This window comes from Barbus barbus, assembly GCF_936440315.1.
Source record: "Barbus barbus genome assembly, chromosome: 46".
NCBI lineage: Eukaryota > Metazoa > Chordata > Actinopteri > Cypriniformes > Cyprinidae > Barbus > Barbus barbus.
In genome coordinates this window covers 2,066,158-2,083,163 of record NC_136724.1, presented here as the reverse complement: position 1 = coordinate 2,083,163, position 17,006 = coordinate 2,066,158, and the positions used below count along the sequence as shown (strand labels likewise).

Below are 17,006 nucleotides of genomic sequence, written 5' to 3'. Positions count from 1 at the left end.
GATAATGGCTTTTAATTTAAGCCAAATATGATTTATCTGAGCTTGGCTGGCCTCCCAAACCACAGACCTGAAAGCATGAAATGAAAACTATTACCTTGGAAGTCTCATCAGTCACTTTGAATTTTCTGAATGTGGAAAAGAAGGAAAGGAAGGAAAATGAAAACTGGAGAAGAAGACTCTATATACAGTATTTACGGTGGATCTGGTTCAATTCGTCAGAGGTTTGAAGCTCTGTAGACTTGACAATTAATGTGAACAGCGATGATCAAAAGAAAAGCTATATTTAGACGTTCTTACGCATATGCATAATATACGGTCTGTTTGTGTCAACCTTTGACACGAGATATGAATGTGTAACAGGCCTGTTTTGTTTTTCTTGAGCTGTTTCATATGTATAATATGGTATGGTGGTCTGACTTCGGCGATTAATAATAATTTGTACTGTGATGTAAACACGGTCATTGTTTAAAGATGTCAGGACGCAATGACAGAATGGGCTCAATTTGTTTGAGTGATAATTGCTGGACGAAGAGGAAATGTGCAATCGTTTAATTTGTTTTGAAAAGAGAGGACAACAAAGTCAAAGTGAAAGCTCCTGTTAACATAAAGAAAAGATTTACTGGGGGAAAATTTTGATAAAAACTTAACATAGTGGTTAGCACATGCTAACAAGTTTGAGTCTGGTTCAGATTCTTTTCCCGCCCAATGACCCACCATTTCCTAATAATCTGAATGCTATTACGACTATTAATTGTTGCATATAGTGACAACATTTATAATATTACAAAATATTTGTTTCAAATAAATGCTGTTCTTCTGAAGTTTTTTATTCATAAAAAAATCTTGAAAAATAAAATGCATCACAGTTTCCAGAAAAAACACATAAAGCAACTGTTTTCAACATGGATAATAATCAGAAATGTTTCTTGAGCAGCAAATCAGTATATTAGAGTGATTTCTGAATAATCATGTGACACTGAAGTAATGATGCTGAAAATTCAGCTTTGATCACAGCAATCAATTACATTTGAACACATATTCACACATAAAACTGTTATTTTAAATTGTTATAATATTTCACAATATTACTGTTTTTACTGTATTTTATAAAATAGATGCAGCCTTGTTGAGCATAAAAGACTTTCAAAATATGACCAAAACAAATCTTACCGACCTCAGACTTTTGAACGGTAGTGTATGTGTTGTTTGATTCGGCTTTACAAACGGCTACTCCTCTTAACATATAGGACAAATTCATGACATGAAAACAGAAAAATTGCACATCTTGCCAATAAACAAAACTGGAGTAGATAAAACGATACAGGGGTGCGTTTCCCAAAAGCAACTATGGTCGCAAGTTACGTCGTTACCAATAGAGTTCAATGGGACTTACCACCATAGTTAGCTAACGATGCTTTTCTGAAACGCACCCCACAATGGGATTCCTCCCCTTCCGAGTTAACACCATCTTCCCTCCAGGTGTTTTGGACCATTGACCCTTCATTAGAGTCACCCTAAAACTACCAGTATCCAGTTACCACAGTTACACCACTAGATTAGCTGCAGGGCATGTGTCTCATCTCTCACCTGGCTTAACTGCCAATCACACCTGAATGAGATCTGGTAACCAAGTAGGTTTGCCATTACCAATAAACTCGTCCTATTGTATTGGGTGGCTAATGGTATTTAGTAAACAGTGGGTTTAATTAAAAGCCTCTCACACATGCCCATGTTCCCAAATACCCCCGCAGTGTGTGTTTGTTGAGTGTTTTCACATGGTCATTTACTGGCCATCTGGAAGGGACTCACAGTTGTTTGGTCTTTGTTTGTGAAGCGTCAGAGTATCAACGACTGGTTTAATCCTCCTCAGCTTGTCTGGGTCTGTGGGAGTCACAGACTGACTGAGCGACTTTAATCTGCTGTTTTTGTCTTATCACTCACATCGCTGTTGAGCTCAACCTGAGGAGTGACTGTTCTCTTTCAGACACTTTATTTACACGAATGCTGGAGCGAAATGCTAAATTTACAAGCTTTAAGCCAGTATCCAAATTCTTGGCAAGGAAACCGCAACCACACGGTCCCATTTTTAAACCATTTCTATGTGGAAATTGAGCAATGCTAGAAGCGTTTGTTCATGTATTTGCATAATGTTTTGACTGTGACCTCAATTATTGACAAGGCATTTCACTGTTTGTTGGTTTCCTTTTTTCCCCTCCACATTACTTGTATTACTTCATCCAAAAATTTAATTTCACTCCTGCTTGTGTTGTTCCAAATCTCTTACTATTATTTTCGCATGCTAAAGAAGTTATTCAGTGTTTTTTGTCCAATTAAAATCAGTTGTGTCTAAAACAACATTGGCCACACTGAAACGTAGGTAACACTTTAGTATAGGGACCAATTCTGCCTAGTTGATTACTAGCATGCCTATTAATAAAATATTGGCTGTTTATTAGTACTTATAAAGCAGATATTCTGCATGACCATATTCTACCCAATACCTAAACTTAACAACTACCTTACTAATTATTAATAACCAGCAAATTAGGAATTTATTGAGGCAAATGTCATAGTTAATGGTTTGTTAATAGCAAGAATTGGGCCTTAAAATAAAGTGTGACTGAAATGTATTATATGGGCAAAAACAGTTCTACAGCAGATATTAAGCAGACAAACTACTAATACTCTCATGGCTGCTAGTTGACATGTAGTTGCAAGGTTACTTCTAGTTAGTAGAATGTCTAAAGTGCACTATCAAAATAAAGTGTTTACCTAAAAGGTTAGTTTGATCCAAATTTTAGGAGAAGTATTATTTAACTCTGGAAACATGCATTGTTAGGGACAAATTAAACACATTATGTTTGCATTTTGTTGGCGGTTTTGTAAAATGCATGCATGCAGACTCACTGCTCAAGTAAGAAAGCAAGCAAATCCGAGAAGTATGGGGTGCCGTTACATAACCGAAGAGAAAGAGATGAAAAGAGAGCAACACAGAGAGAATACGAAAGATCCTCCAGGGATAGAAGAAGCTGTTTCTGCACAGAAAGTAGGACTGCTCGAGACTGTAAAGCGCGCCAGAAGTTTTCTGCTCTCATCATCGCTGTTGAGTAACCGGGTTGAGTTGAAAAGTGTAGAACCGTAATTAAAGAGAACTTCAGAATGCGCTTGTCTGGTAACCTGAGGGAATAGCTGGAGTTTCTCTTTATTCAGCTGTGGTGAGACTATGGGTGAAGGATTAGTAGAGATTACATTGGGATCCTCGTTCAGATAACTTCATCCTCGCTTTTTTTCTTCGCTTTCCTTCAGTCGCTGCGCATAAAGCACCTGCAGCGAAAACGCTTCCATCTCAGACGATGACAGTCGGACGGCTCGTTCTCTTGCACCCTGTCACCCTCATTAAGCCCGTCGATGAAAAGTGTGGAAACTCTCGTCAGATATCTGCATGTTCCAGCGGCCCGCTAGGCTTCTAGAGTTACAAACCTCTAATCCTTCGGCTTTGGCAGAAACAACTTTGGTATTGCGGCTTAAATGGGTATTTTGAAAGTTTCTCAGGCCTTTTGGTGGTGGGTGTTTTTTTTGGCCGTCCGTGTTGAGAAACAGATGTTGGCTGTCGGCCATCTTCTCAGTCTCATTGACTGAGCTGTTCTGGCAGTTAGCTTCACTGACCTCTGATTTGAGCGTATTTGGCATGCATTGTATGGCTCTTTGAAAAGCTCCTCAAAATCTTGTTACATCACAATGATCAGACCATTGCAAGCGCTTTATACAAAGACACGAGCGTCATAACAGGTGTCTTTTACTAATAGCTGGCTAATCCTTTCTGCTGAACAGTCTGAAGCTGGTTAATCAGCAGTCGCTCCAGGTTTACAAGTTTCCTGTGACACTTTCCCATTATTTCCTTTTGTATCGCTTTCACTCTCGATCTGGAGACTATATCCATAACTCCAATTACTCTGAATGTCATATCTATAAACGCAACCCTTTCATGTCTGATAATCAAGAATATAAATGCCATGATTCTCTTAAAAACTGCAAAGTTTAGATTTGGAATAGAATTCTAGCACACGCTCTTAAAATTAAAAGTTCCCAAAGGGGGATTTTGCAGTGATGCAATAGAAGAACCATTTTTGGTTCCCTAAAGAAGGTTCCATGCATGTTAAAGGTTGTACTGTTGAGTAGAGTATACATTGCATACCATTATACTAGACAGATAGTTAGTTAGTTTGTTCCTTCCTACATAAAATATTCATTCATTCACTTTTCTCTACAAACATTTAAAAACAATAGTATGGTACTTTAGTGTCACAGTTTTTAACTGAATTTAATTCCCATAAATTTTAAAATTATTTTTAATATTTTTATTTTTAAATATCGACATGTATTTATTTACTTAACCTACAACCATTTTAAAAAGTCATATGATAATTTAGTGTCACATCATTTGTTTTTTTATTTTTTGTTTTGTCTTTAACAGAGGAACTGCTGCATCACCAAACAATACCAAACATTGCAAATAAATACATCATAATAGCCAACACATTATAAATTAAGCCATATAATATAAAAATTAACTAATCAATTTAAAGACAAATAAACACATACCCATCATAATACATAATTTAATATTCATCCCGGTAATCTCTTAGCCCCCCACTGCTCTATCTTTGCTTTTTCTTGTGTTTTGAATCAACATTGAAGAGTATTTAGTATGAAATGAGAGTATGTTTTATATAGTGCCGTTGTGGCTTCATTTAGCCGTCCCTTTGTCTCACATCCTATGCTTGATTGATGGCTGATAGTTTCTTCTGGATGTGCACGTGCAGAACTGCGATGGCCTTTTGGTTGTGTTCTCAAAAGACCTCTTAGGTTGAACCTATAATGTGTCTTCATTAAGACTGAGAGCCTCTTGCAACCATAGATCATTACAATGACAGGACTTGCACTATGCCACAGTCAGCAGTTAATTGTGATTCGAATACCGGGGTCATTTAGGGTGAGCTCATTAACATATGTATAGCCCAGCGGATTGGTCGTCAATATGATGTCTAAATCTCTCATTTTCTCTCTGTCCGCTCTCTTCGCTTCAATCATCCATCTTTATCCATCCCACCTGTCAGTTATTGGGTTCTTCATATATGCCGTCAGATGCCAAACGCCCATGAAGTGACCATTCAAAACACAATCGCTTCCTGTCACTGAGCGACATTGCTTGGGAAAGCAGCAACTGGATTTAGGAATGTGGATTGGAAGTCCATAAAATGAAAGATTGTGAAGATGAATTGATTTTGTTTAGCTTTGAGAAAAGAGGGTTCTGTCTGTTTTACGTGCCATCTGTCTGCATATGCCAACCTACTGACCTTGCATTGATTATTACACAACATTGAAAACTTAATTGAAATGATGGCCCGTGTCAGAGCTTTTTTTGTTCATCAGTAGCATGGCCATTACTAAAGGTCATGACCCATGACCCCTTGTGAGGGGTCCCATAAGGGGCTTAAGGCTCTCATTCAATATTGTGGATAACTGGGTTGGACACACACAGAAACAAAATACATTCACATACTTTCGAGGTAATTTTATTATTATTATTATTATTTATATATTTTTTTGTCATTGTCATTCATTTGATTTTGTCTATTTTACTCTGACTTCAGTGAATTTTATTTTTATTTAAAATAATCACTTATCATCATTTCTGATTTTCTGATTATAATAAATAATTTATCCTAATGGTACATATTTGTATATTTTCTATCTTTATATTTGTTTTGGTTGACATTTAAAAACAAAAAGTCATTATTGACAATTAGTCATGTCATATTAATTTAATTTTGTCCATTTTAATGATTGAAGTAAAATTTTTATTTTATTTTATTTCATTTTATTTTATTAACAGCTCTGATTACAATAATTTAATTATCCAAGGCACATGTATGCATATTTTCAATATTTATATTTGTTCTGGTACAAATAAATAAACATACATGCATTTCTTGTAAAGACTCTGCATTTAAGATGAAAAACAAAAACAAAAAACAAGCTCTTTAATTATTCTTAATGCTCCTTTATATCAATATTGTTATGGCATAAAGTGACACTGAGTAGATGGTTCCAGCTTGGCATCCTTTTTTCTTAGTTTATTAATGAGGACACGGTACTTGGGAAAGGTGGAAAAACAAATAGCAAAAGATGAGAAAAATTGATGGAAAAAATGTGAATAATTTACTAACACATGCTGGTATATACGACCATTAACATTTCAAATGTGTTAGCATTAGCTCTGATTCCTTCTGTGTTTTTTCAACCTAATGCATGAACTTTTTGTGTATTTAATCTGTCCTGCATATTCTGAAGAAGCCATGAAACGTAAACCGCCAGGAATCATGCTTCAGGAATGACTGACAATAGATCGGCCAGATAATCCCTTTCACAGATTCAATCACACAGCTAACTCGTACAACAGATGTCAAATAATACGCCGCTGCGCGATGTCGGTGAGGACCCCGAGTTACCCACCTCTGAAACCCGATCTCCACCTCCCCGCGATGGGTTGGTGCCCTGGCGTCTGTTAGCTCATCTGGAGAGGGGCTTTTGAGAGTGAGGTCAACGGTGTGTGTAATAAGCTAGTGCTAGCGGATGGCTAGTGCCCATTCACATGCTGATTTTCTAGTCGATCCATTTGCATTAAGTGCAACCTAATTGCCAACTGCAGCCTGATTATGGTGCGTGTCGGCCGGGATGAAATATGACCTCCCATCTGCACCCGCCGCTGCTCAACTGATGTCAGATGGGTGTAAATCTAAAGCGAAAAGGTACTTAGAGTTTTCAACACCAGTGAAATACTACCACTTTGAAATGGGTGATGCGTGCTTGTATTTATGTAAAAAAAGGGCATAAATTAGTTCATGCATTAGAACAATCACTCTCTTTGTTCATGTAGGCTGTGTTTTCCACATCTTTCCGTTCAGTATTTTTCTCTTGTTCTTTTACCTGTGATGTGGTCCGGATAAGTTTCTCTAGAAGAAAAGCTTGGTTCCCTCTCTCGGTTTGCTAGAGTGTCTATCCAAATGTGACTCCTCAGTTAGTGGCCGATGGAATTTAGATGAGCCGGAGAGGAACAGCTGGAGTCTGCAGTGGTTTAAGTGACCATGTCGCCTCTTCTAGAGACTGGAGTCTTGCTGCTGTTGTCATCGGTTGCAGTTGTGAGAAGAAGCTGAGCAGCTGTATTGGGATGGTCACATGGCTCTCAAAATGATGATGCCATGATGTGTCCATTTACTCTTTCACTCTTTTCTTGTAACATGTTTATATTTGAGGAGGTGCAGAACCTGCGGTCCTCTCTTATTCCTGGTTTCTACCCCACCATGGTGGCTTTCAAAGACTAATGCATTACATTCTCCTTCTAAGGTGCTAATTTTGTTCCTGTTAGAAACACTATGAATAGGCTCCTGTTCAGATCCACTTGGAAGTCTAAATGAACTGGTCACAGAGTTTATCTATATAGTCTGTCTCCATCAAGATTTGCAGTATTTATCCACTTGTCATTCAGGAGAACTGAAACCACCAAGATCTTTCTGAATTAAAAGAAAACATTGAAATATAGTTGTTAATTTGCCATCTAATTACAATAATGGCTGGCGTTTTAAATTCATTGTGAGATGTGTCCTTCAAAGTCAGTTGAAATATGCAGTCATTAACGGTGTCTGAATCATTAGTCGTGTCCCTCCCCACCTGCAGCAGTGACTGAGATTAATGAACTAGAGTGGCATATTGAGACCTCGGTGAAGGCAGACTGAAGGGTTGTGAGGTCTTAGACACGTGTATCAGGCCCTGAATACATTGAACAGCCTAGGCAAGCTCTCTGCCACTCTCTCAGATTCGAAGCAGCAACCAATCAATGATACTGGATTAACGGCCTTAACTTCAAAGTTCATCTTTCTTTTTATGGAGTCTGCAGCTGCCAGTCAAACCACTGCCCTAATGCTCACTTCCCAGAACTACATTATAAGACGCAAACTTCTTTTGAGGTTTAACCTGAGATCAACATCTCTCAGGTTTGGGGTTTCTCATTAGCATGTTTGAAAAAAGACAGCAAGCGATGGATTCCTAAAAAAAGTTCAAATGAATTAGTTGTATACAGTTGTACTTCAGATAATTTGAAAAATCTAGTTATGCATTTATGTCATAAAATTATGCTTTCTTTGTGTTTCACATAGATAGCCTAATGTTTTATGGATTGAAGTCATTATACATTATTGTCTATGAGGGAGCTTGTTTTTTTGGTTTTACTGACCATAAATGTGTAAGATTGCCGAGCCCCCGCAGGAGTATGATGGATTGGATTTAATAATTGATAAAGGTCTGGTGTTGCTGTAGACAAATACCTCTGTTTACCGGAACATCTTCAGATTAAAGTGGTGCTTCTCCAATATTTTGGCCGACTGTCAAGTTTTAGAGTGTTCCTCGTGAGACAGCATAGTGAATTAGGAAATACTGATATTACATGTTTTGTTGGTTCAGTGTTGGCAAGACCTGGTGGGTGTGGCCAACAGCTATAACAGGAAGTAATCGCAATTAAATTGGCCAGGGCACGATCTGCTATCTACACCAATGAGAGAGCTTTTGTAATCATCACTACTAATTACTGACAGCTGTTCTGGTGTGGAGACCAAGGCTTTATAGCACAAGTTGGACTGCCAGTTTAGGCGGATGGGAATGCATTGTGTTGGAATCGGCATTTTCCTGTTGTTATGTTACTTTTTTTGAAACCCATTTGAAGTTTCTCCTTCTGTCTGGCCTTTTCTTCACATTTGTGTGGCACTTTATGCTTGTTTCAGATGTTGATGCCTTTAGAAGTTTCTAGTGAATGTTGTGTTTCAGCAACTTTTAAAAAAATTAAAAGGGAGGTTGCTTTGAAGAATTCATTCTTTGTTGTGCTGGTCAACACTAATGGCATACGACCAAAAAGAATCAAGTGCAACCTGAGAAAATGTATAGTTTGAACAAATTCCTAACACCATGTAATTAACTTTGAATGTAATTCATCCCATTTGTGCTACAGACTTGACACATCAAATCATGTGGATTGTTAAGGAATAGAGTGCTATTGCTTGTCTATTGTGATATTCTAGTTGTGATTTCCACATCTAGTTTTCACGCCCATAGACTTGCATTGCAGCAGGGAATGAAGCTATAGAGACTTGAGGGTGAGCACCTTTGACTTGGACCAGTAAGCAAACGCCAACTGTAGCAATCATGCACAACACTCCAGGATTGTTGTTTTTCGAGTTCAAGTACTAAATAATTCAGCCGCAGGTTAAGTGTTACTATGCAAAATAAGTGTTAAGACACGAAACCCGGTGAAGTTTTACTCTCAGCAGTTGCCATTGTCTGCTTGCCTGTGTGATTTGCGTTTGAATGTTAGCCAGACTAAAGAACTTTCTCACACTGAGGAACAGGTGCAAGATTTAGTCTCACCCTCAAACTGAAAAGAGACTGAGAGGGCATGTCGGCGAGAACAGTGAAACCAAATGTGTTGTCTCTGTCAGTGTCTCACAGTCGTGGCAGTTTTGAACATCCTCAGTTATATATGTGAAGAACGCTTGGTTGAGAATTTGTCTGTGCACATTTTAGAAATGAAAGATTTCTTTGCCGCCTCATTGTGCTTTTATTATCTCCTCTTTATTCCTCACAGAAGCCCTCCACATCTAAGGTGTGTGTAGGTGCTCACATACGGAAAGAAACCAGGGCTCCACCTCAGACTTCCCAGTAGGGGTCCAAGCGCACTGATCAGGAACCCCGCCGCGCACTTAAGGGCCCCTACGCCATACATACATGAATCTCCAGCCTCTCTAATCGGGCCAGCCCGCTTCTTTGTCACGCTGTTTGTATCTCTGAAAGGAGCACTGGAGGCTACAGAGAGAAACAGGAACGGGGGAAACAGGAACAAAAGCACGTCTCTCATCCGCAGCAGGGCTGCTTATTAGGTAGCGGCACCCCTCTGGGAGCAGGGCACTTGGCAGAGGACATGGGGTTGTCGGGGGCACAGCCGTACATCAGTCAGGGGAAACGTGGGTGAAGTTAGAGACCCCTAAGCCTGCAGCATTATCACCCCCTTTGTCAAACTGCACCTGTCACTCATTCAGTACGAGAACGTGAACTGGTCAAACTTTGATTCACTGCCAGGCCTCACAGTGCAATAAAATGAAAGAAAGCACCACACCAGCTATAATGGATAAGCGATCAAGAGGAAAAGGAAGAGCTGTGGGAATTTAAAAGAGATAAATGAGACAAAGGCAAGCAGGCAATGATGAAGAAAGGAAAACTCAGAAGAATGATGAAGATAGAGATTGCATTAACACAAATGTGTGAAGAATAAAACGGCTTCAAACTCAGCGGACCAAAGAAAGTTACGTTCACAATCTGTTGTTGAGTCCGCCTGGGCCCTGTTGTGTTTTATTGCAGATTGTGTGATGTGCATTGATTTCCTTTATAGATGAATGATAAAAAGCTAACTTTCGTTTTATCCCTGAAAATGACCAGCAGTAATTCTGATTTAATCTGTCCATGCCGTCTGTACTGATCTATGAAGGGAGCTGATAGATATGACAGTCTTTGAAGGGAATTGAGTCCGCAGGGGTATAGAATTAATATGACTTAAGCTTTGAGTTGATGCAATATGACTGAGGGCACCAGCAAACCCTTCTTTTCATCTCTCATATCTCCTATGAAGATTTGGAGGACATGGAAAGAAACCAGATAGTCTGACAGAATATCAATCTTATAAAAGGAATTGGGTATTCAGCAGAGACTCGGAATCAACAATGTGTATTCCTCTCTCTCACTCTGTTTTGTTGAAAATATGTAAAGTTGAATTTATCACTGTTTGATAAGAGTAGAATGGCTGCAGCATATCTAAATCCAGACGCTGAGATGTAGACCCTGTCCCAAATGCCGCTTTAAGGCCTTAGGCACTGTTATCCAACATAAAATGTCAACAGGATGTTACATTCTTGCAAATTTGACAGACAAGCATCAGCCATCTCAAGTCCACAAGACCACAAGTTTGCGTCAAGTTCACATTGGAGATAGGACCAGAGATCCTTGATGGGAAAAAGTGATGACAGGTAGTGTTTTTTAAACATGGTAACTGTTAATTGATTGGTTGAAGGTGGTTTAGATTCACCAAAATGCTTTACCGGGTTCAAACCAGGACTACTAGTCCATTTAATCAGTTAATGACAATAAATGACCAGCTTGGACCAGTTATAAATCAGGTTGACCAAAGTGGTCTTCCAGGTCCAAACCAGCTGGTAGTCCATCTGCCCTATCTAGACTAGCTTGGACCACCTACTGACCAGCTAAAACATGTTCAAACCATGTTGAAAGTAAGTCAAATTCCGTCATTGTTTATTCACCCTGCTGTTGGTCTCAACAACAATAGACCCCACTGCATTTTATTTTATTTTAAAAAATTGCCCACAGAAGAATGAATATCACACAGGATTGAAATTTTATGAGAGCGAGTAAATTATCTTTTTATTGGATTTTCCAGTGCATCATGACCAACCCAAAGATAAGACACACAAAGAAACAAGCACAGTCATATGTCAGCATCCCAGGTGGTTCTCGGCAGAGTTTATAAGCGAAAGATTTACAACATCAGACTTAATATTAGATTCATTCATATTTTCCATTCCCATAGCATTCCACATTCTACTTCTAGACCAGATCACTCTGCCAATCTGCGAGCACTGTATCCATAAAGCACATGGTAATAACTTGGATCGCTTCACTTGATGTCTCCCAGTAGGGTTCTGCCTCTTTGGTTTCTTTGCTTCCCTCCTTCCGTTATGGTTTTAACGAGGCATAATCTCGGTACTGCCACCTCAAGTTTTCTCTGAGCAAGAACAGGTGAGGAGCCCTGTTTAGTCAGATGCCTCTGATGTCAGTGCTACCCATGCATCACACTCGATTCAGAGCCTTTAATCTGCAACAATAACCTTCTGTCTTCAGAGAAATTGCTTTCTGGGGCCGGAAAGTAAACAGGCAAAAGGTGTTATTCAGCATATTGAGAGAGAGACGTGAACAGGAAAGGGTGTGCGTAGACAAGAAATGAATACAACGAACAAGAAAAGGAGGGGGAAAGGCCGAGCAAACCGGGTGCGGACAATCACAAACTGACCTTTCAGTCAGAACACACAGACAGATATTGAATGAGTCTCATTGTATTGGGAGAATGAAACTGCTGGCTTGTTAAATGCGGTGGCATATGGATATTTTATCTTCCTCTGCCTTTAATTGCTTTACTGTCAGACCGTTTCCCCCTTGAATCTCTCTTTAGGGAGGAGAGATGGAAATAAACATGAAGACGTCTCCAGGAGGAGAGGCTTGACTGTGCGCTATCTCTCAAATAACATGGGCCCGTACTTTAAGCCGGCTTCAAGTTGCATACTGCCTGACCTTTAATCTGATGCATAAACACGAGGCTGGGGAAAGCGATCCCTCATCATCCTCCCCTCATACTCTACCGCCTCCTCGCCCACCTCCATTGTTTGGCTTATGGGTGCATTTGTTCTAATTGTTGCCGCTTTGATGCAAATTCTGCCGGTCTTTGTGAGGTCTTGTTTAGCTGGGCCCCGTGGCTGACGTTGATGCATGCCTGGAGGTATTTATAACCCTCAAGACACCTGATGTCAAGTATGCGCTGAGACTAATCATGCGCGGTGATGTTGGAGTGTTCATGGACTCCACCGAACAGATAGAAAGATTGGTGTTCTTTTGTAAGTGAGGATTGAATAGGGAGAGTAAACGAGATGGGCGGCCGCCATCACTTAATGCACATGCGTACTCTTTTACGATTCCAACTGCTAATTTTTCAGTGCCACTTTTGCAGAAATTTCATACCAGATTGCCAAAAGACACCAATTGTAATTGAACTGCTGCTTATGTGGTCTTAAGTTCTCTAGTTCATCTAATAGCATTATGTGATTTGAACCTCATTTCATGAGTATACCGATTTGATCTGGTTCAGCTAGGTTCCTCTACAACAATTCCCTGTTTTAATTGTTTGCCAATCTTGTAATTTCCTTATTTCTGTATGACTCATAGTGGTCTTGTCCACATCTGTGGTTGTAAAAGTTCACTTTTCATTTTCTAAATGGACCTCTTTAAACACAATGGAACATCTTTGGAGGTTGGTCATTTGGTTTGTTTAATGGGTTGATCACAAGCCTCAGCTGGTTACCGAAATGAGTGACTCAGCTTATGGTCGCTTTAACCTTTCCAAGGTCTCGCTTAGGCATTTATGACCAAATCTCTGCTGTTTGTTTTGGAGTCAGAGGATTCAGAGCAAGACTGTTCCTAGGCAGGAGGATTAAGCTAATGGAACCATCCCTGTTCATCTCCTAATGGATAAAGAAGGGAATAGATACAACACAGGCTTTAATAGGAGTGTAGAATGATGGTTTAGTGTCAAGACTGGAGTCCACCGTCTCCTGAAAAACAAGCTATAATCCAATCATACGGCTAAATCTTTGTTAGCCATGCCTGTTACATGCTACTGCAGATAGTTTACATCTAAACTATTCATTAGTTCCTAATGAAAAACAGTGTCATGAATAAGACTAGAGCGTATTTATCTGCAGATATACTGTCTATTGTTCTTTCTACCAAAGCTTTGTTTGCCAGTTTCCTCTGTACTGCTCAAAGCTTGTTAGCGTTTCTCTTGCCGCAAGCATAGACACCAGGCGCATTGCCACCCGATGCTAATGTGTAATCACACGTTTACAGGAGCTAATGGCCAAATTAATTTCCCCTCACAGATGTGCGGTAATGGCCGAGTGATTTGTTTATTTTTCTCAGGCTTTGAGTGCTTTGTGTGGAAGTTGCAGCTGAGAGTGGTCATCAAAAGTCTACAAACTTTGTCTATGACAAATGTCTACGATTACTGCAATTGAATCTCTTCACACACACTCAGATAATATTTGAAGTATACAAGACAGCAAAGACATGTCTCGCATGCAGTTTCTTCAAAATGTATCATCCTTAGCTTCATTTAGCCTTCATCCGCTTGACGTTTCTTTGAGAACAGCTTTTTTTTTTTTTCAAGTTTCTACTTTTGCTAAAATGTCAGTAAATGTCAGTGGATGAAGATGATACACTTTGCACATTTTATGATAAGTTATCAAATGGCATTTAAAAAGCATCTCACTTTTAAAAAATTTATTTGAAACGCTTTTTTGTGCCTGTTTTAGTGGATTATTCTACTTGGTAATGGTGAGTACACTATTTTAATGGACACATTTAAGATTTGGTTCCTTAAAAAGCAAGTAGATTACCTGCCTGTAAATGCACACAGCATACGCCTCAATGATTTGCTTAATTTACAACACTTCCATTTTCTCCGCCTTGCAAATGCATTTGATGGTCTTCGAGCTCTTCCACCACCACATATGAATATAGGAGTGGGGCGTTAAATGAAGTAAAGCTAATACAATTGATTCTAATGGCTGCATGGAACAACAGAACAAGGATGTTCAGTCATCACCACTCATACGATTCTCATTCGGCTCCATTTGGTTTTTATGGCAGGCCATTTAGCTGCAGTTTTAATGAAGGGTGATTGGCAATGTGTCGGAGTGGCCATTTCAGTCAGTGGGCTGTTCCTGCTTGCGATCTACAATTATGAGCACATTTAGACCAGACATCTCATCTTAAATAAGTTATCAGCGTCAATGGAGGCTTAGCCACCTGTATCAGCTCCCCACAGAGATGACATCTCTGTAATTCATCCGTATGCTGAATTGCCGATCCGTATGCTGTTCTTTTTTTTTTCTCGGTGTTCCATATTTTTGCAAGCTTAATGTTTTACGTCTTTGTGTTCTCAATGAGTTTTTTTCACCCCTTTTTTGCAGATTTCCTTCCTCAGTTCTCCCTCGCTCGCTCTCTGTATAAATTAGCCATATTATCAGACAGGATGCTGTATCATAATGAGGGGTTTGTCACCAGCAGCCCGTGTGGTGGAGTAGATAAAAAGCGGGGCTTGATTAGCGGGACGAGGCGTATTGATTCCTATTGACGGTCACTTTCCCCAGCTCTTAATGAAAGGAATGCAAATGAGTCTCTCTGAGTTCTCTAAAGGGGCAAGGGGCTGAGCTGTGGGCCTTTGACTCTCTGTCGTAGGAGGGACATGTATCATTGGCCATGGTTCACTGGGGAGTCCTTTGCGGAAACGTTTGGTCCGTTTCATGTTCTCAAGATGCCGGCGAGCGCGAGCCAAATGTGGAAAAAGTAATGGACTGTGTCCGTACGTGTAATTTAGCAAAATGGATAGGGGCACATGGGCTCAAATGATGCTTGTGCTATTGATTCAGGAAACAAGCTGTATTCTTATAAGCATTGGAGCTGTACTGTAACTTATTCAAGTGCTATCACCTGTAGTGTACCATCTGGTCTTTGATCTTCTCATGTCGATCATGTCATAAAATGAGGATTATGATTGTTTTTTCCTCTCTCCTCTATAGCAGCCGACTGGCACACAGCAACCATGACCGGATACAGCGTCTACGACATGAGTTCCAGCAGGCCAAGCAGGAGGAAGAACCTGATGACCGCCGTCGATCCTACAGCTTTCAACAACAACAGAGGGTGAGTGTGCAAGACTACTGGATAAACCTCAGCTTAGCATGTGCACCCTTGCCCTGACCCTTAAAGCTTCCCAGCATGCACCTCTGCAAAAGAAACACTTTAGCTCTCCCATCTCATTATGTAGGCTTCACCCCCCGGAGGTTGCATTTGTCGGCTGCATACATCATCGAGGGTCTCTCATCTCAGAAAGTGACCATTATAAAACATAAATGTACTGTAATTTCTTTCTTTGGAATGTAATGGTTACTTTTCTGAAATGAGCCAATGTCAATGATGTATGTGGCCAGCAAATGTAAACTCTCCCAAATGAGTCACAGCTTTTAAGTCAGCCCTGGTGTTTGGTGTTCAGGGCAAAGGGTGACGTATTATGAGATATTGTCAAGGATCTCAGATAATGCATGAATGGTGTTTGTTCTGTGAGGTGGGGGAAAATAGTGCATTTGTTGTAAGCTTGCATATCACAAATGCATCTCACAGTTTATTTGCCCCCAAACTTGCTTGTATTTGTTAGGTCTGCACAGAGGTGAATGTGTTTTAACATTGTGTCCTTGAAAGTCAGTGCTTCATTTTATTAACTGGGGTTAGAGGCTAGCCGTTATTTTATCTTTATCAGCAAGTTAAAATAATATACACTGCTCAAGAGGCTGGGAAAGAAGCTGCAAGGGGTCAAAGTTCATTTCTCTGTAATGGCCTGAGCCAGACATGGTGGCCTGTCCTATGACTTCCTGTTAAGGGTATGGAGGAGGATTTTAAAATATGACAGCCTAATTACCTCAAGGAATAGAGCCATTTCCTAAATTAGAGGTCAGCTCTCTGACCCTGTCTTCTCTGACACATATTTGGTCTCCATTTTCGTCTCAGGTCTTGAATAGCTCTACAGAGATTAGAATGTGTTAAACTCAATTAATGCATTAATGTTCTGTTTCACTCAGATCAGGGCAGAGAAAAAAAATCTGCATCTTAGACAGAAAGATTAAAGATGGATGCATAATGAAAATGCAATCGCTTGAAGCACGTAATTTATGTACCACTAGTGGCAGCAAATGGAACTGCAAAAATCTAGAACTTTAATGAAATGTGAGTGGTGCTAGTCGTTGCAAAATCACTTGCCGCATTCCATTACTCTTTAAATTGTGCGAATTGAAAATACGGCTAATAGAAACACAAAAAAGGGCAATTAAGAAAAGCAATATATCGCAAAAATACAATGGAAACAGTTTTTATAGATCACTTTTATAGGCAACCTAGCATACGTAAAATTCACATGATCATCCTTTAATGTACTATAACCTCCATGAAATACCTTATACGTGGCTGCTCTCATGTATAAAGGGCTTTCCTTGCCATTAATGCTTATA

General features: G+C 39.7%; 1 protein-coding gene across 2 annotated transcripts in view; it reads left to right on the top strand.

The window, feature by feature from the left end:
* pard3aa (par-3 family cell polarity regulator alpha, a) overlaps nucleotides 1-17,006 on the top strand; it is a 445,004-nt gene that overhangs the window by 410,383 nt on the left and 17,615 nt on the right. For both annotated transcript variants that reach the window (XM_079409545.1, XM_079409544.1), the window contains one exon: nucleotides 15,525-15,648. In XM_079409545.1, the coding sequence (XP_079265671.1) occupies nucleotides 15,525-15,648 (124 nt within the window). The remainder of the gene's footprint in view (nucleotides 1-15,524; nucleotides 15,649-17,006) is intronic.